We start from the raw sequence: 23905 nt of genomic DNA, 5'->3' as shown, positions 1-23905 counted from the left end.
AAAAAAACTTCATGATTATAAAACAAAATTGAATGGGAATTATTGTACCTTGAGTGCCTCTGAAGTCCTTGTCTAATATATTTTACCTCTTCTTTCGGTTTGACTCTCTTGATGCAAACCAGTTAACACAAAATGATGAAAAGGGTGAATAGTAAGGTTAGTAATTACACAGGTGATAAACACATCATATATAATTACATGTATAATTAGGTTCAATCTTAGAATATACTCATCAAAAACTCACCTGATACGTTCTCCAATACTAGGAAATCATCCACAAGCGATAGAAGTCTCTCATACGAGCATTAACTTGTAAGAGTACACGCACCACCGGGTTAAAGCACTCCATGAAACATTGCTAATTTAAGGACATGGTTTCGGCTCAATCGTAATCATGGTAATTGTTTCAATGCAACTCTGATCTATTTTGGCTTTGTGTAAATTGCATGATATATAGAGTCTCAAAGAAGCAGGCCAGAAACGATATGTTAATTTCCTGAAAAATGTATACGATCAAGATCGCATTTTGAGACATGAAAATATGATGCTACAATTGTTACTAACTCCTTTATAAGGTAAACTATATCAAGATATATTAAGATATGACACGAAGACTTATATCATACCAGCTCAAATATAATTATTTATTTGAATGTAGTTTTCACGTAAATTCCACACGAATTCATGAAATTGAAGAAGGCATTGCTGTGTGTTATTATCTTATTAGAAACTGATAATCTGAATATTGAGGACCGTACACATGGTAACCTCTAGTAACGACTATTCCTCCATCTTGCGGACTCTGAACATAACTGGCTCAAATGGCCTGATGTTCTTTGCCAGCCATTAATGCATTATTGAAACGTATCATAAATTAAATGTTCCACTAGCGTCTTTTGCAGGATTCTTCATAAATCATTTATCCATCTCATGTTGTACCTACAAGCAATAGTCTAAAAGCTTGCAATTTTGAATTCATTTTGAGCTCGGTATCGATGTCTGGAACAGCAGTCACAACACATTACTATAAATAACCATTGTATATGCAAGCGGTCGGGTGAAATAACCATAGCGTTATAAAAATCATATTTAATCAATTATGATTGCCTTGAACAAAATAAAAATGCCAAGGAATAATGCAAGTATAAACAATCGAATACTTGTATTGGTTTAGTGCTTATTGACATACATTGTATCGTTCCGTGAAATTTTAGAAACATCTTATTATCCGTTACACTTTTCTACCATACATTGACTTCGTGTAAATCCAGTAACAACGTAAAATGTAATGAGATCCGGTATATTATATTATGAGAACACAACCCTTTTCTGCTATCAGCAGTAGATAGCAAGTTAATTCAGTTAAAGCCTTTTCTAATTTCTTAAACGATTAGGGCAAATCTGTCACCTGTTTGCAAAATGATATTGAGTTTCCCAATTGCAGTGATTGCTGTGATTCTCATCCACTTGGATAGATACGGGTAGGGGTGTGTATGTTTGTGTAGGGGTGTGTATGCAGAATGCATCTCCAACAGGATTATCCCCGCTTCATTTCTTTATCGAAATGGAGAGATAGTGAAACATTATCAATCTTCAAAATTTTTATAATATTATGTATTTCACATGCTTTCCGAAATTAATACATATATATTTTACGCATAATGTAGTATTATACTGTTAGGATAATATACCTTAATAGGTCATGAATACTTTTACGTTTGAAATAAAAATGTTTTTGAAAACACCAATACGAATTAGACAATGTTCCATAGAACTACAATGTTTGCGCATTTGTTCATACTAGGTCAAGAAATGTCAATATGTCCACAAATGAGAAAAGATCGTTGTTTGAGCACTGCTCACATTTTCATCTAATGCCGCATTTTACCTAAGACACAAAACGATGAAAAGAGTGAATATTTAAGGTTAATTGTAATAACACAGGTGATAAGCATATCTAATATAATTACAGGCGTAAGTAGGTTCAATCTTACATTATGCTCATCACAAACTCACCTGATACGTTCCTCAATACTAGGAAATTATCCACAAGCGATATAGAAGTATCTCATACGAGCATTAACTTGTAAGAGTAAACTCGCCTCAGGATTAAAACATTTAGAAACCTGGCTAATTTAGGACATGTCTTTGTATAAATTGCATATAGTCTCAAAGAAGCAGTCCAGGAAAAATGTGGTAATTTCCTGAAAAATATAATTGACCTAAATTATTAAGATCGCATTTTGTATCTACGACATGAACATATAATGCTACAATTCTTAAAATCATAATTGATGAAGTAAAATATCTCAGGATATATTACGATATAACACGAAGACTTAATCATAACTTCAAGCGCTGCAATTAGTGTATAGCATAAATGTCATAATCCATCTAAAAAAAGGAGGCAATTTAATTTTTATTATGGGTTTCGGCGATAATTTCTTCAGGAACATACATGTTATAAATATAATCCGAGCTAACATTGAATTGAGACTAGTATACCAATTTTGTGGATGCCCAGATTTGGGGTCAACTTTATGAAATGTTATGTGCTTTGTAGGTCACCTGATGGCTGCTCATAAATCTGCTATATAATATTTAAAATAAAGCCAATAGCCAAGTTGTCACCTTCAAACATCGGTTCTTCGAGTATCGCATTTGGATTCTCTGGTTTATTTTATGTCGTAAAATGAATATAATCAAGAGCTGAAATTTGAATGTTTTGTTTAGGACAACATTTCGTAAGGGCATTGCGTATTCTACAGTAGAACCAGATATCTTACCAATAACGATTTACTGTTTAAAAGGACATTTCGTGATCCACAGCCTCATCCACCCAACTTACTTCAAAAATGTTGAATCATCAGAAACATAGGATTACAAATATTTGTGTTCATAAACTTTATAACAGATTTGGTCGTTTGACAAAGATATCGGCCAATTTGTATTTTCAATGTCCGAATCAACTTATGAGTTTAATCTGTTAAAGATATCGGCCAGTTTGTATTTTTAATGTCCGAATCAACTTATGAGTTTAATCTGTTTTCGTGGATATCTATTGAAGCATTCCTTAAACATGATAAATGCTAAAATGCTAATAAGGCTCACGGAAGGTCGCGATGTTTTATACAAATATCCTTCCCTCCACAAATGAGAAGAAATAAGGACATCATATCTTAAAAATAGTTTATTATTATTTGAGATAAATGTCGTTTGTGTGATTGTATTACAAATAAATGCATGTTTCATACATGTACTTCACTAAAAGTCGATATCCGTTAACCTATTTACGAGGGGCGGTCAATAAGTTCGTAGAATAAGGTACTTGAAAGAGTTCTATCTATCTATCTCTCTCTTGAGCATGGTCACTACATACCTTAATGTACCCGTCGCAATTTTTCTTGAAACCTTCTATGTCAACAAAATGGAAGTCTTCCGATAGCTCCTTGAGCCACTCTTCAGTAAAGGCTCACCGCCATTGATCATCAGCAACCCTGATATTATGAATGTAGGACTTAAAATTCTAAAATAGGTTTCACTACCTGGAGGCCATGCCTGAACCACAATATGGTTACTTGAATTAACCGACCCCTATGTCGTGAATGGCAGCTTGACAAACTAAGAATAGCGTACAGAAGAAAATCCGAGAACAGCCACATTCCTACCATCAACCTTCTTCACATGATGGCTTGCCTCAATTTTGCTATCAAAATTGTATGATATATGCCTATGATTGTACTTTCGTTTGGCAAATGATCTGTCATCAACACTATCCCTGGATCACAGAAACAGCGATGAAGCCCTTGCACAACGGTGACCGAGTGATGATCTTCTAAGGGGCGTGAGATCCATGTGCTTCCACTAAATTCACTCATAATTTCAGTGATTAATGTATGCATTATCATTTTTAACCTCATATAGATTAAACTTGCCTTGGTTCTCATCCTAAGTGTATAGAAAGTGTGGACCTGAATATGTTAACTGGTATCAATTTTGTACATGAAGATTCCGGGACCCCATCTAGAAGACGCCATAGAATACCCATATGTTAATGTATTAATATTGAAAACACATTCATCAGAGTTGTCATATTTTGTGGCTATCTCATCTTTCTTATTTGGCTCTTTATTCATTATCAATGCTACTGTACCAGCGCGTATATCATTAGTGGTGACGTCATTAAGTCTTTTGGACCTTGGATGATCTTCAAGGACGCTCATTCCATTCTTGAATTCTAAGAACCATTTCGTTGCTGTTGAATACCAAGGACTTCATTACCATTTACAACAACTGTACACTGTTAAAGTTTATTTGAGTTTTCGCCACCGTCGGGAGAAATTTCCATGATGACCCTGTATTCACTTCTGGTAGTACCTGTGAATTCATGGAGGTAGGCTTCCTCTGAAGAGTGTCCTGCCCATATACAGTGATGCAAAAATATAATATCTTTGCAGTAATGTTTTGAAGGAAGAAGCTTTCAAATGAGGCCAAATTCAATACCGTGCGACAAAGTAGCATACCGAGTTCTACGAACTTTTTGACCGGCCCTCGTAGGTATGTCAAAGAAACAACGACACCAAATTCATCAACATGAGTGGTGAACGATTTAATTCAATTATTCATTCATTCATTCATTCATTCATTCATTTATTATTTTTCACTCATCAAATTACAAAAATCAAGAATACATACAAAATCATAATATAAGTGAGAGAGTGAAGGAATCACAGGAAAGGCCAAGGAGAGGCCTGAAAATCTGTGATCCCTTGATTGGTTAATTCATCATTTGACATGGCAGCAGACTGTCACTTCAATGAAGTAACAGTAAGCTGTCATATCTTGATATGAATTAACCTAAATACATAAAAAAAATAACAGTTAACAATAGTAAATAAGAAAATGCACAACACAAATAAGTAATATACAATATAAATATCCAATGTGGTCATATAAACCAGATACAATAAGAGTTAATAGTAACTTTGCATAAGATGTTGTTTAAATACATGGCGGAATTGATTAATCGATGATGATCTTTTAATGCTGTTATCAACATTATTCCATAACTTAGTAGCTGCATATTTGATGGATTTTTCACAGAAAGCTCTTTTGATAAAAGGAAGCCTCAGACGATCTTTATTTCTGGTGTTTAAGTCATGGATTTTAGACTGTTTTATAAACAAATCATCAAAAACACTTGGTAAAAATCCATTTTCATGCTTGTACATAAATAAACCAAGTTCAAATGTATACATATCCCTGACACTTAAAGTATTATACCTAATCAGTAAGGGATTAGTGCTACTTCTATAATCACTTGCACTTATAATACGAAGTGCCCTCTTTTGAATTTTAAAAGATCATTTATGTATGATGAACATGCACATCCCCAAGCTAAAATACCATAGTTGATATACGGTAATATCAACGAACAATACAATGTATGTAGCGCCTCATGTGGGAGGAAGTTTTTTAATTTATTAATGATACCTACATTTCTTGAACATGTTTTTACAGTATTATCAATATGTTCTCTCCAAGTGATATTCTGGTCGATTTGTAGACCTAGAAACTTAGTGCTTGGCTTAGTGCTTAGTGCTTAGTGCTTATTCATTCATCCCTGTAATAAATAAAATATAAAGTAAAACTAGCGGGGGAAACTCTCATACATTATTAATACTACAATACGCAAATAGGCTAAGTAGGATACCCGGTTAGGATGACACTTTTCTTTTGCATATCAGTATGTAGATGCTTTGTTTCTATATGGGGTGAAATGTGTGTCGTCTTCCATTTTTAGAGTTTGATTTAGGTGGGAATCGTGAGAACACCGCCTAATGCTATATAATAATTACCCAGTGGCAATTCACCACCATCTTCTGAATTATTCAGTGAACTAGATAAAGGCGATATATATTTTTTTCTATAATTGTGAGTTCTTTGGTGCTTTGACTTACAATAACCATTTGATATATTTAATCGACTTAATGATTAGAAAATAAATTTAATGGAAAAGATCGTTGTTTGAGCACTGCTCAAGTTTTCATCTAATGTATTTTATCTCCTCTCGCTAGAAATCAGTGACACAAAACGATGGCAAGAGTGAATTTAAGCTTAGTAACAATTACACCGGTGATAAGCACATCTTATATAATTACAGGCATAATTAGGTTCAATCGTACATTATACTCATCACAAACTAACCTGATACGTTCGCCAATACCAGAAACTTATCCACAGGTCTCTCATACGAGCATTAAACTTGTAAGAGTAAACTCGCCTCAGCATTAAAGCACTTATGAAACCCGTCTAATTTAGGACATGTCTTTGTATAAATTACATTATAGTCTCAAAGAAGCAGGTCAGAAAACAATGTAATTTCCTGAAAAATATAATTGACCTAGATCGCATTTTGTATCTACGACATGAACATAAAATGCTTTAAGAACTTAATTAATGAGGTAAAACATCTCCAGATATAACACGAAGACTTAATCATACCCTCAAGCGCTGCAATTACTGTATAGCATAAAATATCAGAATCCATCTAAAAACGGCGACAATTTAATGTGTATTATAAGTTTCTGCGATTTTAATTTCTTCAGGAACTTGCAAGTTATAAATATAACATGAGCCAACATTTAATTGGGATTAGTATACAAAATTTTGTGGATGCCCATGTTTGGGGTCAACTTTATTACACTTCATGTGCTTTGTAGGTCACCTGATGGCTGTTCATAGATATTATAAATCTGCTTGGTTGATAGAAGCCAATAGCCAAGTCAAAGTTTGTCACCTTTAAGCATCGGTTCTTCGAGTATCGCATTTGGATTTTTTTGCTCTATTATCTGTCGTAAAATGAATACAATCAAGGTCTGAAATTTGAAACTTTTGGTTAGGGCAATTCTCGTGAAGGCATTGCGTATTCTGCAGTAGAACCAGATATCTCCCCTCATCACGATTTATTGTTTAAAGGGATACTATTAGTTACCCCCTGTTTGTTCACGAAATACGGGAAAATATCTACGGTCTGGTGCCGTATTCCATGAAGCCGTAGATATTTTCCCGTATTTTGTGAGAACAAACAGGGGTAACGATTTTATCCTTTAGTGAACATGAATTTTGTTATCTTCCGACTTTTCGTTAACTTTGCTGAAAAAATTTAGTTTGATAATCTTACTGAAAAGTTGGCTAGTTTCTTCCTTGCTTTTTAACAGTGCAGCCATGCCGCGCGTGAAGTATGCGCGCGAGTCTAGGATATCGCCCGAGTCATGTTACGCAGACGCGCGCGTATTAGGACTACGCGGATAATACGGGAAATATTACCTGCCTGTATATTAATGAGGAGTACGCAGGTAATACGATTTTTTATCCAAGTGGTGTTTGACCAATGATATTACAGAATTCTTATCAACTAAAGGATAAATAAAAATATCCATCCCTCCACAAATGAGAGCAAATAAGGACATCATATCATATAAATACTGTATTAATATTAGAAACAAGTATTTGAGTGTGATTTTATTACATATAAATGTGTGTTTCATACATGTGCTTTAAAACAAACCTCAATATGCATCTATCCGTTAACCTATTTAGGTATGTCAATGAAATGACGACACCAAATTCATCAACATGAGTGGTGAACGATTTAATTCAATTATTCATTCATCCCTGTAATAAATAAAATATAAGTAAAACTAGCGGGGGAAACTCTCATACATTATTAATACTACAATACGCAAATAGGCTAAGTAGGATACCCGGGTAGGATGACACTGCTCTTTTGCATATCAGTATGTAGATGCTTTGTTTCTATATGGGGTGAAATGTGTGTCGTCTGCAATTTTTAGAGATCGGTTTAGGTGGGAATCGTGAGGACACCGCCTAATGCTCTATAATAATTTCCCAGTTGCAATTCACCACTATCTTCTGAATTATTCAGTGAACAAGGTAAAAGCGATATAATTGGTTTTTTTTAAATAATTGTGAGTTCTTTCGTGCTTTAGACTTACAATACAGTTCTTGCAGTAAATGTGTTTTTGCTTGCTTGGAATTAAACGCAGATTCCCTCTGATATAATTATTTCGAGTCTCAATTCAAAAGATACTTTAAAGACACAACAGTAGTATGTTAATTAGGTATGAAAACATCTTTGGGCAATCGTGTCCATTATAGTGAACTACAGACAATCTCTTCAGTCTACGTTGTAATATCCTATATACAAGGTGTATCAAAATAAAGTATACAGTTTAAAAAATGCCACTAGATTTAAAAGTATGAGGTATTTGGTAAAAATGCTTAATTGATAGCTGAATCAATAAATTATAATGAGAACACAACATTTGTCGAATATCATCAGTAGACAGCAAGTTAATTCAGTTAAAGCTTTTCCAATTTCTTAAACGATTAGGGCAAATCTGTCACCTGTGTCAAAATGATATTGAGTTTCCCAATTGCTGTGATTGCTGTGACAGAATGTATGTCCAACAGGAATATTCTTGCTTTGTTTCCTTATCGAAATGGAAAGATTGAATCCGATAGAAAACCTGTATTGTTTTTCAGTTTTATAAATTTTCATCATTTTTACAATATTATGTATTTCACATGATTTTAGAAATGTATATATATTTTACGCATAATGCGGTATATCTATTGTTAGTTTAATATACCTTATAGGTCATAAATACTTTGATTTTGAAATAAAAACGTTTTTTAAAAGACCCAATACGAATCAGACCATTTTAAAGGTTGGAGTCCTCATCTCAATAGAACAAATCCTAAGGCAAGAGAACTACAATGTTTGCCCATTTGTTTATACCAGGGGGTCAAGCAAAGTCTTGAAAAATGTCTTGTCAACAAATAATGGTATGCAAAAACTTGTGCAAACCTACGATTTGTTCAGCAACTTTTGCGACGTATTTGCGGTGTCTTCGTCAAAAATGTTTCATAGCCTTCAATATATATACAGGGTGTCCCAGAAAAAATTACCGTGTGAATAAAATTGAACGTAAGTCGAGAAATAGACATTAGAATCCAAACATTTAAAATGTAACGCATAGCCTATTTTATTGTGCATCACATACGAAAATTTTATTTGATTCAGTTGACTGGTTGCGAAGGAATTAACGATTACATAATGCACGCATTAATGCTGTTCATTCCAAGTTTGATCAAAAGCGCTTTCTTCATGACTCGCTCACCGGTTCCTAAAGTTTGTGTATCTCATTAAATTTAGTCCACATTATATATTTTATAATGTGACGGTGTTATGTTATTCATGCTTTCACTGAAGATGAATATCAGTTTGTCCGAGAAAACTTTGATTTCTGCAATTGGAAGCTTTCCATCTTTAATTCTTTAGGTTGTGCAAATATGTTATATTTTAACTTTCCGAAGAACATTTGAGTCAGGAATGACAATGATCAAGTGCTTTAGGTGTGATTTTTGATTCGTCATTAATGTTGACGTTTTAAAAGATTTAAACTTTGAATTACAATTTCTTGGAAATATTCCAAAAACATTAATGTGTGTGAGAATTTGTTTAAGCCAGCTGGAATTCTTTATGCAATAGTTCTGCATCCAACATTTACATCAACATTAACACAAACAGATATTTACAAGTATCGAGCATCATCCTACATGCAAGCTTTCAATATCGTGAAGGTTTTCAAATTTGAACAAAACCTAATAAATGTTTTGCAAGAAACAGATTTTTTAAAAACGGAAAGGAGTTTACAGAACAAAATATGAAGGCCATTGACAGATGACCACTAGTGCGCATTGTGTTGAATGATCTTTCTTTCAAACTTGGAATGAAGTGAAGTGACGCATGCGTTATGTAATCGCTCATTTCTTCGCAATCAATCAACCGATTCCAGTTAAATTGGCGTATAAGATGCAGAATAAGATGGGCTACACGATGATGTTTAGATTTTTGGATTGTGATGTCTATTTCTCGACATACGTCCAAATTAATTCATCCGGTATTTTTTTCTGGGACACCCTGTACTTCGTTGCATGGTAATTGATTATGTTTTTACTACTAGCAGATTCTCCCATCAGTAGAAATGTTTGAAATGGATATGCATGTATCAAATATTTATGCACATAATGTTATGAAAACATAAAATAGATAAATACCAACTGTGTGTTAAAGAGATATCCTATACTCGTGAGGTAAAACTCGCGTAGTTAGCTGAAACTGGAAAAAGTTCTTTAATTCCAAATTCAGAGGCAATATGATATTTTGATCATAAAAGCCTTCCTCTCATAAAGGCAATTTGATATCATGAAAACGATTTTATCTTCGCATACTTTAAAACCTGAAGTTGCTCATTTGCAATATAAGGTAGTACAATATCCGTTCGCTTGACATTTTGGAGCCAGATGATTGAGATAGAAGATTATTTCGTAGTAAACAATTTTATGAATAATCCGTGGTTATATTGGGAGGCAAAACGATGTGTAATCGTCATGTAACACACTTTAGATTTAATTCTTGATTGTGTTGCTTTAAGTCATATAACAAATCAAGGTCACCCACGTTTAATATTTCAAAGCCATTCACAGCCGCATTAACGTTAAAGTCCACTGCTTTTTGATACCACATTGTTAACATGCGATTGCCAGACAAGATTGGACTGGTCAGTCAGCCCCAGGAGCGTAGTTTCAAACACCATCTGAAGCTCAATCTCAGCAGTTTGAAGACTAGGATGGCCAGGAGATTCCCTCATGAAGCAAACTTGCATTACCGCACACTTACTCGGATTGAGCTTAAGATAATTGTCTTTTGTCCAAGCATCCAGTTCCTGAACATCAGATCCAATTTGGCTGACTTGGTTGGCATGGTTAGCACGACGAACCTCTCCAATGCCGAGATCATCAACATACTTAAAGCTTTTAGTCGATGACACCATAGAAGTGCTGTTGAATGTACCAATAAATGTGATGGGCCAAGCTTAGTGCCCTGTGGGACACCACAAGAGAGAGTTTCCCATTCTAACAGGGCAGAGTGGTACTACACCCGTTGACGTAGATCTCTCGATAGCTAAAGTATAGTCGATGCAATCAAATGCTTTGGAGAAGTCACAACTAGGATTTGTACGATTGCTCCTTTGTCAGTACCTTTGAAGAATTTATCTGACTTCTCAGAATAATCATGTTACATCTCTAAATTGGTTTTTGTTCCTACCATTTTATAAAGTGTGCGTAAGGTAATTGATTTCTGTATACTGTATATACGTCATTTTACCATGGGCTACACGATGATATATTTAATCGACTTAATGATTAGAAAATAAATTAAATGGAAAAGGTCGTTGTTTGAGCACTCAGTTTGAGCACTGCTCAAGTTTTCATCTAATGCATTTTATCTCCTCTCGCTAGAAATCAGTGACACAAAACGATGGCAAGAGTGAATTTAAGCTTAGTAATAATTACACCGGTGATAAGCACATCTTATATAATTACAGGCATAATTAGGTTCAATCGTACATTATACTCATCACAAACTAACCTGATACGTTCGCCAATACTAGAAAACTATCCACAAGTCTCTCATACGAGCATTAAACTTGTAAGAGTAAACTCGCCTCAGGATTAAAGCACTCAAAGAAACCCATCTAATTGAGGGCATATTTATAAATTGCATATATATATTCGCGAAGAAGCAGCCCAGAAAATAATTTAATTTTACGTCGTATGAAAAATATAATTGACCAAGATCGCATTTTGTGTCTAAGATATGAACATACATGTATAATGCTACAATCCTTACGAACTTAATTGATGAAGTAAAATTATCTCAAGATATATTAAGCTGTAACACGAAGACTTAAACATAACCTCAAGCGCTGCAAGATTTATTGTATACTGCCCAAAATGCTATGACGTTCAATACTACCATCACGTTTACGCAAATATGCTCTTTAGCGTTTCGTAGTATCATTACCTTCACATTAAGTAGTCAACGTCAACATGGTCAGTAGAGAATGACCGACGCTGACCACTCCTATTGCTTCACTGATCCCGAAGAATTATATGAAGAACCTCTTAATTTAATATCTTTGTCATCTGAAACTAACTACTTGAAAAATAAGATGTATTTTTGCATCTTCATGCTAACCACAGGTAAGTGATAGCTATGTGGCTTTGACTTGGTTGTTTTACATTTGCGGTCATTGTCTTTAATGAAACAACCAACTCCTGGGACAGCTGTTCTATTTCGCTTTTATTAGATTTGTTCAAGATTTCCTTTTTCTTTATCTGTTTAATATAATAATCATGTGATGGGTGGACCCAATTGTAACCATTTTTAGAAAAGAAGGCTAAATATTTCTTACTCTGTACAGTCTCATTGCAAGATAAAAGGGGCTAAATTGGCCTTCTCATATGGGGCATGCTTAGAAAAGGGCATACAAACCAGGGTATGAGATATTAGAAATTATTTCTCTTAAACTTCGGGTTGGTGGGCTGAAATAGCTATTCGTGACACAGGATAAACTGTGCATATGAGATACAGTATGGGTTCAAGTGGAATTATATAGTTCACTGCTGAGCAAAACAAATTAATAGGTAAAATCTATGTTCATACACACTGGATGGACATACAAGATAACGAAACAGGCAGCTTATCATTACGATCATGAAGTAGCAGAACGAGAAAAGGGCTTAAGCAAGCGATCATGTCCTGAACGAACTTCTAAATTATCGGTTTAAAATCTTGTTTAATCAGATTTTCATGTTTTTTGCGCACCTACTGCAGAAAGATATACATCTTGTCAAGTTTTGCAATTGCGAAGGTTTACACGCTTTTCATTACTCCTGATATATGAACATGATAAATATTTCTATGTTGCTACAGGGGAAGAAAAAGAAAGTAAATTTTGCTTATCGTATTTTGAATTCAAATTACGTGACATCAGATTTATTCATAATACCATTTTCAAAAGGGTGCATGAGCAAATTGATTGATATTATCATTTTACCATTTTGTATGTCATCGGCAAAATCACTGGTACTTACTGATCAGAAAATTAAAAATCAAATGGGAAAGATCGTTGTTTAAGTGCCCCTCAAGTCTTCATCTAATGGATTTAACCTACTCTTCATGTTTAACTCTCTTGCTGGAAATCAGTTAACACAAAATGATGAAAAAAGGTGAATTTAAGGTTAGTAATTTATACATAGGTGATAAACACTTCTTATATAAATTACATGCATAATTAGGTTCAATCTGATATTATACTCACCTGATTCTTACCCGTTCTTCAATACTAGGAAATTGCCCACAAGTCTCTCAAACGAGCATGAAGAGTATAACCTCGTCTCAGGGTTACAGCACTCAATGAAACCAATGAAATCTAGTTTAGGCACATGTTAATGTTAAATTAAAATTGTCTTAAAATTTTGGCTCTGTATAAATTACATATTTGGGTCAGAGTTAGACCTGGTCTAAAGTTAGACCTGGTCTAACTGGAATTTAGTTCCATCAGGAATGGTCCTTTGCTCTTATTTCCTCCCTAGATTAGCTAGCAAATTTTCAGAATGTTCAAAAATAATACCAAATAACTAAAATATTACGGACCATAGAGGCTCAGAGAAGCAGGCCAGAAAGAAATTGTATTTAAATCTTTTTAAAACATTTTTACAGAATTGATTTTTTTTAAAATTAAAAACCGACGATAAAGTTTTTAAAAATATTGTTTTGTGCATTGTATGTGAAACTGAGAATGGCTCAAATGCTCAGAGATTTTTCAGAATGCTGTTTCTCAAAAAAAGTCACGATTTGTTTTTAAAATAATATTTGACCCCAGAGGGTCATTTAAACGTTCAGAGTATACGTACCACTCATATTTTTAAGTTCCTCCCATTTTTCCAAACGGGTGCATTGCCAGTGCTCTGACGAATACCAATTGCTGACGAAGTTCAGGAAGTATAATTTAGTATAGCCTCAAACTCCTGCAATAAATTTGTAAAGTTTATAAAGTCCGTTTGTCCCCTATAAATCTCAAATTCAGCTTCCTGAAGACTAATTTAGGCAAATTCACTACATTATAAGTACCATAATGGAGACTCATGGAAAAACCATTTTGCTAATAAAAATATTTAACACCATCTCCCTATACATCCATCCTGGTTACTATTTATCCCGTGTGGTTTATTGCAGACTCCTTCCAGACTAATCTTGGAACTTTGTGAAAAAATATTCCATACTTATGTCAAGTCTGTACTATCGCTAAAACTCAATATGCATCTCGCCGTTAACCTATTTAGGTATGTCAAAGAAATAACGACACAAAATTCATCAACATGAGTGGCGAACGATTTAATTAAATTATTCATTCATACCCGTAATACATAAATATATAAAGTAGAACTAGCTGGGAAAAATATTAATGCCACAATACACAAATAGGCTAAGGATAACACTGCTCTTTTGGATCTCAGTATATTGATGCTCTGTTTCTAAGTCCGCAAGAGGTAAAATGTATCGTCTGCATTTTTTAGAGATCAATTTAGGTGGGAATCGTGAGAACACCGCCTAATGCTATATAATACCACTGTCTACTGAATTAATCAGTATAGCAAGGTTAAAGCGATGTATTGTGTTTTCCTATATAGTTGAGAGTTTATTGGGGCTTTTAACCTACAATTCTTACGTTTTAATGTTTTAGTTGTTTTATTCCTTGTTTGGAATTAAAGGCAGTTTCCTTCTGACATAATTATATCCATTCTCAAGTCAACAAAAGACTTTAAAGTGCTTCAAAAGGACAAAAAAGTGTATTAATAAATTAAGTATGAAAAACCTCTTTGGGCAAATGTGTCCATTATTGTAAACGACAGACAATCAGTTCAGTTAACGTTGGAATATTCTGTATACAATGAATCTGTAGGTTAAAATGATGTGTTTTCAACCATTAGTTTTAAAGCTCCAGTCGATAGACTCGTTACCACTTTATATTTACATAAACTTTATATTCTTATAATTAAAACAAATTAACAGCGTGCCCTCGTCGTTTTAAACATCTGATGTTGTTTTTAGAATGACTTTTTTTATTTAACATTTGAAACGTGTTACCCCAATTATTTTGACAGAACCAAACTATATCTATAGGTATCATAGTGAATATACATAATTAAATCATTTACACAAATTAAATGTAGAATAACGAAAAAATTGGACATCATATTCTTATATGTTTAAAATTTAAATTTCCTTGTATCGTGAAGCTATTAGAAGGGGAATATGATACTGCAATTCATTGTAACTTCAAATCATGTAGCTGTTGTTTTAACGGGAAGGATGAAAACCATCGTTTATGTGATGCCTAAGCGTAAGCATCATCTAACGTGGCTTCGTAAAATGTACCTGAATTAGGTAGTCGTGGCGATTTCCTAGGATTTCTCTATCAGGTCTGCTTGGTTCGTTTATTTATGATCGATCACATATCTTTGCATTCCTATTAATTGAACTTTAGATATAGGTGATCAAATAGTGTAAATATTGTGTGAAAAAATATGATGTATTCAAAGATGTTACTATGTATTGTTAGACCATGTGTCCTATTTTTCTTCGCATCATTTTTGTGACACGCTTTTTGCAAAAACGGTTACCATGAACGCTGTATTATTTTCTTAAAGCTCTCCCCTAATGTTAACACGTGTACTACGTGCATTCAGTAGATGCCAATGTTAAATTTTATTCAGGAAATTGACGATCAGTAACGTTATTACCTCAGACGGTTTGATTGAATTAATTAGCTTTGAGGTTAAGTGGAAATTGCAATTGATCCGTCTTGAAGGGCTCAATGTGTTTAGCTAATTGACTGTTGACCTTTTATGCCCTGTCTAATTTTTACATTAGGTGGGCGATACCGTGAGGCTTTTACGAATTCAAATAAATCTAGACATGCGTTTTAAATGATGCGTTAACGTGTAAGGCTCCATTTACCAAATCAATCCAACTTTAACGGTCACAGTCACTATCGTAGTCATACAGTAAGCCAAATAATTAAGGTACCAGGTATGTTTGCCCCCTGTATATCCCAAACAAAGGCAGATATGTAATAATTGGAAGCAACATCAACAGCCAATAGCTGCATCTTTTAGCTCGAATTTAAGACCTCATTCGTTGAATTTGTTCAAGAAATAAAGACATGACGATCCAAAAACCCAAGGAAAATGCAAATGGTTGCAGTTGCAGTTTGCCACATTGCACGCCCTATTGCGAACAAGAGAACTAGCGCCGTGCTGTCATTGATTAGCACGAAAAACTAGCGTCGTGCTTTCATTGATTAGAACACAAAAGTGCAACTATTTATTTCGTATCTTCATTAGGTTTTGGATCACCGTATCTTTAATTCTCAACCAATTTCAACAAATAAGGTCTTAAATCAGAGCTAAGGAGTACAGGCGTTTTTCTTTATTTAGGATATAAAGGGGTACGTGAACGCAACTGGTACCCTTTTTCTTTTCTTTTTCTTTTACATTACCTACGGCACATCTGGGAGACTTACAATCCGTGATCTGTACCGGTATAGACCATTTATTCCTCTAGGTACATATGTTTCGACCAAGATTCATTTTGCCACATCTAGGAGATTCATAACACATATATATATTTGTGTCACTCATAAGATTCCTGATGGCACGGTTCGGAAATTTATGTTCCGCGACCAGTGTCGATCCTTATTCTTAGTCCAACTGTGTCACCCAAGATTCCTTTTGCCACATCTGGGAGATTCATAACACATATATATCTGTGTCACTCATAAGATTCCGGATAGCACAGTTGGGAAATGTATGTTCCGCAACCAATGTCGATCCTTATTCTTCTTGGTCCAACTGTGTCACCCAAGATTCCTTTTGCCACATCTGGGAGATTCATAACACATGTATATCTGTGTCACTCATAAGATTCCGGATGGCACAGTTTGGGAAATGTATGTTCCGTGACCAGTGTCGATCCTTATTCTTCTTGGTCCATCTGTGTCACCCAAGATTTCTCTTACCACATCTGGAAGATTCATAACACATATACATCTGTGTCACTCATTAGATTCCTGATGGCAAAGTTGGGAAATGTATGTTCCGCGACCAGTGTCGATCCTTATTCTAAGTCCACCTGTGTCACCCAAGATTCCTCTTACCACATCTGGGAGATTCATAACACACATATATATCTATGTCACTCATAAGATCCCTGATGACACTGTTCGGAAATTTATCTTCCGTGACCGGTGTCGATCCTTCTTCTTCTTGGTCCAGTCCACCTGTGTCACCCAAGATTCCTCTTGCCACATCTGGGAGATTCATAACACATATACTATCTGTGTCAATCATAAGATTCCTGATGGCACAGTTGGGAAATTTATGTTCCACCACCAATGTCGATCTTTATTCTTCTTGGCCCACCTGTGTCACTCAAGATTCCGCTTACCACATCTGGCGGGGAGACTTGCAATCCGCTATCTGTGTCACCCATCTGTGTAGAGAGACTTACGATCCGCTACCTATGCCATCCTGAAGTCCTCGTGGTATAGTTGGAAGACTTGCGATTTGCGACCTCTTATCACTCGATATTGTAACATTCCGGGTGATGAAACGGAATGTTATAATATCGAGTGACAACTGTAAAGTGAACATGAAATAATCAACGGTGTAAACCTGTTTAAAAATGAAAAATTAAATGTAAAAATTGCTGTATTAATATGTTTCTTATTCTCTTGTTCTTTTCAGCAATTGTAGTACGATATCTGACAAGACGCTTCATCGGAGACTATGCACCTAATCTTGGTAAGATTGATAATTAGTTTTGTCAGTTAGAATTTTAATTTTAGTTATATTAATATTTTAACGAAGATGGCACTTATAATTTAAAAAAACTTCCTCTGCATGAAGCAGACATATTTTTACACTCATTGTTACAAGTTAAAATCAGTTTTTTAACGTTAAGATTTTAACGAACCTGGCATTTATAATTAAATAAAACAAAAAGCAGACATATTTTTTACACTCATTGTTACAAGTAAAACTCTACTTTTCCATCGGGAATGTTTCTTTTAAAAGCACCTTCCTAATTAATGATAGATAAACATTAAGAATAGTTGCTACAATAGTATCAATATCTTTCTATAATCTATACTAACATACTCAGTTAGGTTTACTTACAATTTAACGTAAAAACATCATACATTTTCATACAGTTAGAAGTTAAAGTCATGACTTGTAGCATTTAATTCTGCCTATTGCATTTATCAGATATTCTATTATCATCAAAGACAGTCAATTATTTCATTACCTATGCTCCACAGGGCGCAGGTGAAGGCACTAATAATGTTTGCGCAAATACTTTGAAGACATGTAGACTTGATATTGAATGATCAAATAAACACTTTGTAAATACGCCGGTTACAGAATGCCATTAGCCTAATTCACTTAATCACATTACAGTAGGACATACCTCCTGAGACCAGCGTAAATAATTGTACGCTGCAGACGACGATTCTCTTTTTCTTTTTTATCTTGTGGAGATGATTTTATTTTATGGCAAAAACGGATGAATCAAAATACTGTTTCATGAGCAAGTTTAAAACTTACGTGTTCACTTTAACTATAGTGGCGACGATTTACATTTTCCTTAACAATTTATAAAGAAAACTTTGTACATCCACGCGTTAAGAATTCAAGCAAGCTTGAATTACTCTTGTAACATCAATAGGTCAGAAGCAGTCGATAGTAATAACTCATCGTGAAAAATGTAATAGCTGGTAGCTGCTGTTATTTCGATGGGCAATCATTCAGGGCTGGACTTTTACAGATGCATGGTTTGAAATAAAGGACACATTAAGAACGAAACATACATTTGACATGCTAAAAACCTGTTTTACTCCAACAACAACCTCCGCGGTTTGGAAAAGCGAAAATAAGAGTAGATAAGGATTGCATCAAACTTTGTTCGGCACAACAGACATAATTATTGAATTTGTCCCAAATAATGACTAAATAAAGAAATAGTCTTCCATGAGACACTAGACAGTATTTGAAGGCAAGTTATAATAAATGACCAAAAAGAGTGTAGCAAGTGACATTGTAGTTGGGTGTCCATATTTTTAGATATTCACCTCGGGGACATAACTTCACCAAGAGATTTGATTTGTAATCATTTTCTATCTGCATGATTTCAGGTGATTTTGATTTAAAAAAACAAAGACTTTTTAATTAAACTGAATTACCGGATATAAGTACCCATAACAAAGTCAAGGGTTATGTAACAGTAACACGACGAGGGAAAATCACTACATCACTATTATATTTAAATCTTTTAAATCGTTGCACATAAGCTTTACCCATTGCTAACCAATTTGCATTTAACCTTTTATATCCTACCAAAAGCGTGTTTAATTTTGCGAAGGAAATAATTACTCCATTACTCTCTTCATCCACAGAATCCGTGTATAATCAGTCAACAAAAGTCGACGACCAAACGGTTCATCTAAACATCCTTGATACCCCGGGAGATTTCGTGAGTATATTCTTAACTGTTACGTGACAGCAACCGTCACTTTAAGAGAGTGATTTAACTAGGGCAAAACAGGCAGAAGTAAAACAAAACAGTGTAAAGAGATGCAGAGGCAGACATACATAAAGGACGGACGGACACACACGCATACATGCAAGACAAAGACACAGAGAGACTGAGAGACGGAGAGGGAGACGGACTTTATTAAATTATCCAATAATTGAGTATTCAGTCAAAAGGATTGATCTTTTTGTTGATTGCAAATTGTTTTCGACTGAAAATCCGATTTGAGTTTTAAATCTTTTGAATCGATCAAAAGGAGTGATTTGCAAACTTTTAACCTAATCAAATAAATCAGAAACATCGGCAGCACCATGATTTGTTTCTGAGGGAATCAGAAAATGTGCCTTTGTGCATTTGAAATCATTTTTAATCTTAAGGTTAGCAACTCTTTTAAACTGTTGCAATTTGGTAATTCAGCATCTTGCGAATTGTAGTGAGCTTTGGCAAAATTTGCATCGATCATTTCATAGCAAGCGTGCAGAGGAATTCAAATATATCAGATATATATGTAGGTCCTGAGGTTCTTGAGTTATGTTATAAAGATAGCTGAAACAACAACTCTTTTGTAAAACGTACAAAACCCATTAACAACAATAAATCAAGCAAGTTTTTAAAGTAAATGATTTGTAGAATGAACTTTTGCAAAACATCAAAGTGTTATTTTTTAATAACATATTGATTATTATATATTATTTTTGGTTGCTTCGACCAACAATATACCTCGTCTACCCTAGGGCTGGGGTATGAACGTTTGGACAGTCTGTATTTGGTGAAATCAGAGCACATCAGACATATCGAATTGCATTCTGAATACGAAGAATGTCATTCTGATATCAAATAATTTTGATATTTTGAAATTCGCAGTTTAATACACATTTTATGGCAAATCATTAAAATTGATATTTTTGATATTTAACAGTACTTGAAGTAAACTTTATAAATCTGATGATTTATACTTAAAGTGTATGTAGGTGGGATGAAAAGCCGACGATCAATTGAAAATTTTGACCTCTCGTATTGAAGATATGGATTTTTTTCCCAAAACACCAAAAAAAAAATTAGGTCTTTTGGGAAAAAAATCCATATCTTCAATATGAAAGGTCAAAATTTTCAATTGACCGTCGGCTTTTCCTCCTGCTACATACACTTTAAGAATATATCATTAGATTTATATAATTTACTTCGAGTACTGTTATATATCAAAAATTTGAAAAATATCAAATTATTATAATTTGTCATAAAATTTGTATTATATTGAAAAATAAAAAAAATGGAAAAATTTTGATATCAGAAAGACATGCTTCGTATTCAGAATGCAATTCGATAGGTCCGAGGTGCTCTCATGTCCCACAAAAAATACTGTCGAAACGCAATAAACGCTCATTTTAGATCCCTTAATATAACATTATTTCTCGCTTTTCTTTGTTATCTTTCCAGGACGTTGAGTGCCAGACCAGACAAGAACAAATGCAAAAAGCAGACGGAGCCATCCTTGTATTTTCCGTCACCGATAGAAGTAGTTTTAATCATCTTAATAAACTGAAAACTTGCGTGACACGCGGTGCTAAAAAAGACGTTGATAAACTTCCCGCCATTTTGCTCGGTAACAAAGCAGATCTATGTCATCTAAGAACGATAACTGTGTCCGAAGGAGCGGAATTTGCTAAGGAACTAGGATGCCAGTATTATGAGGTATCAGCAAGTGATGGATCCGTAGAAATTGTAGACGCAGTCCATGATTTGTACAGGGAAATCTACAGAGCTGAAAAACGTGCTAAAGTGAAAAAAGTCTCGGCGAGACTACAATTACGACAGACAATAAAGAATTTTACTGATAGACATTTATATAGGTCAAGAACAAACACTCTTTAATAATGGTTAAAACTTTAGGTATATGGTGCTAACTTAGATAGTAATACATGGTATATTATCGTGTATATCCTCTCTTACTAAAGACTGCAAAGCGTGAAAATAATTAAACAATCACTCTTTCAAAAGATGACACATTATCAAATGGACAACTCTTTCCAGAGTAGAAATCAATCTGGAAAACATTAGGTTTCACTGCCTGAACAGAATTGATCATGTCTCACCACCCTTTTCAACCAAATCGACGGTATTAACTCTTTTTGTGAGGGATCAACATAAAACCACAAATTGCCTCAGGTAAAACTCACTTACTGGGAACTAAATACCACACAAGGTAATTTTTATGTAATTCATTGACCCATTTGTGTTATATACTGCCTATGGCTATGACAGTCTGGTGATCTGGTCAATTCATTAACAGATACCAACACCAGGAAGGAATTCAATGTTTGATCAATTCTCTTCAGGTAGTGAAACGTAATGAGAGTGACCGTTCATTTTCTGGTGACAATATTCCACTATTTCTGTCACAATCTGGAGCGTAAATCATTGTACCACTCCAAAGCAGTAGACAGCAAACCCCATGAAATTTTTATGTCGTCAGACACATATGCATGTTTCAAATGGACAAATCAAACTAACACGTTACGTTTCACTACCTGGAGAGAATTGATAAAAACTGAATTCCCTCCTGAGGTTCGTATCTGTCAATTAGTTGAATAGATCACAAGGATGTCATTATAGCTAGAGGCAGTATATAATACAAATGGGCCAATGAGTTTAATAAAAATGACATTGTGTGGTATTTAGTTCCCAGGAAGTGATTACCGTCGATTTGGTTGAAAAAGGAGGTGAGACATGATAAAATCTCTCCAGGTAACAAAACGTAATGAACTTGAAAATCTGAAGTTTTATTATAATGAGGCATGCAAGATAATATCATATGCTTCATTGAATTCGATATCCAGATATTCTGTTCATATCACGTTGAGCTAGTCAAATGAATTTCATTTTGTGTACTCCGGGGTTAACTAATGAGGAGGCTTAGCATTATTTTGGCAACACCCAGAGAGGGGCTCGGCATTTTTTGCACATCCCCTAATTCCTTATCTTCCATCCAGGGAAAGGAAATTTCATTTGTATTTTATTCGCTAAATTTTGTAACTGGATTTTGCCAGAAATCTCAACTGGAATTTGAATCATCTATGGAAAATAAACCTGGAATTAACGGATTTCATCTTTCTATGTAAGACACACTTTGAATGTGTAATATTGGTCCTACCGGAATTGGCTTTTCAATACTTGCAGTAATTATGGGTGATATTATGTACGAATACTGTAATTAATATCATTCCAACTTATTGTCACGTGTTCTTCTTGCCTCAAGTTACACAGAAGTTTGTTGATTTCACTTGGAATAAGGTATCTTGACTAGCAACAAAGTAATGACTTACTAGCAGCCCTATTGAAGCTTTTAACTGACCTATAATTATACGGATATATACCATATAATTATTATTTCAACATCAATCGCGGCGGCTGTTTTTTTTTTTTTTTGTGTGTGTGAAAACCCCGAGCTGGAATCGGGTTTCATTTCAGACAGCGATATATGGATTTCTATTTTGTTTAACTATAATCTTTAAATAACTGAATTGTACGGGATATAGACATGATGCATGAACTTTAACATCTGATCCACACTATTATACACTACGCTCTTTATCATTTTATCTACAAAATAAATTCATTGACTTGTTCAAACCTCAAAGAAGGACCATTTTTATATAAAATGGAAATCAAGTAAAGTTGTTCTAAATTACGGGAGCTAAATGTACTACGGAATTGATTGATATCAGGTATATAGAGGCCTTGCATGTGACGTATCATCCCGTAAATATGGCGGACTACAGCTCAACTTACCGTACTTTGCCTAACCAGACAGTCCATGCCAAAATTGTTACTACACCTTTACATTTCATCGAATCTCTTTTTGATGTCTGTCATTTTGAACATCACACTTGAAAGATGTATGCTATGTAGAAACTTTATTTTGCAATTTCATAATTTGCATATTATTAGCATATTTGCAAGAAAAAACATGAAAATCAATAAATACCTATATTTTTCACAATTTCAATATTTTATTAGAAATTAAGCATGTAGGCCGTTTGTTAAAACAGATTTTGATATTTTTCTTTATTTTTCCTTTTTTGCCCCAAAATGTGTAAAAATCTACATTTTTTGGATGACCTATATTTTCTTTGAATATTTATCAAATTTCTTAATTTAGGTATAATACAGTGCAGAAAAAGATGTCAAAAAAATCTGTTAAAACAGATTTCCAATCAATTGTTCCATTTTCCATTTTGGGTTAAATACTCAATTTTCATGCGCGGGATATTTGAAACATAAAATGAAAACATGTCCATTGCACTTTTTCCTCGA

General features: G+C 34.3%; 1 protein-coding gene across 1 annotated transcript in view; it reads left to right on the top strand.

Annotated features, from left to right (window-relative positions):
• The window catches only part of LOC140166067 (ras-related and estrogen-regulated growth inhibitor-like), a 44452-nt gene extending 21450 nt beyond the window's left edge, over positions 1–23002 (top strand). The window contains exons 2-4 of the mRNA XM_072189447.1: positions 17746–17802; positions 19455–19531; positions 21029–23002. Of these exons, the coding sequence (XP_072045548.1) occupies positions 17746–17802; positions 19455–19531; positions 21029–21463 (569 nt within the window). The 3' untranslated portion in view covers positions 21464–23002. The remainder of the gene's footprint in view (positions 1–17745; positions 17803–19454; positions 19532–21028) is intronic.
• Positions 23003–23905: the final 903 nt, after the last annotated feature.

The sequence above is a fragment of the Amphiura filiformis genome, chromosome 12, assembly GCF_039555335.1.
Source record: "Amphiura filiformis chromosome 12, Afil_fr2py, whole genome shotgun sequence".
NCBI lineage: Eukaryota > Metazoa > Echinodermata > Ophiuroidea > Amphilepidida > Amphiuridae > Amphiura > Amphiura filiformis.
Note: the sequence above shows the minus strand (reverse complement) of the source record. Positions and strands in the feature narration are given on the sequence as shown.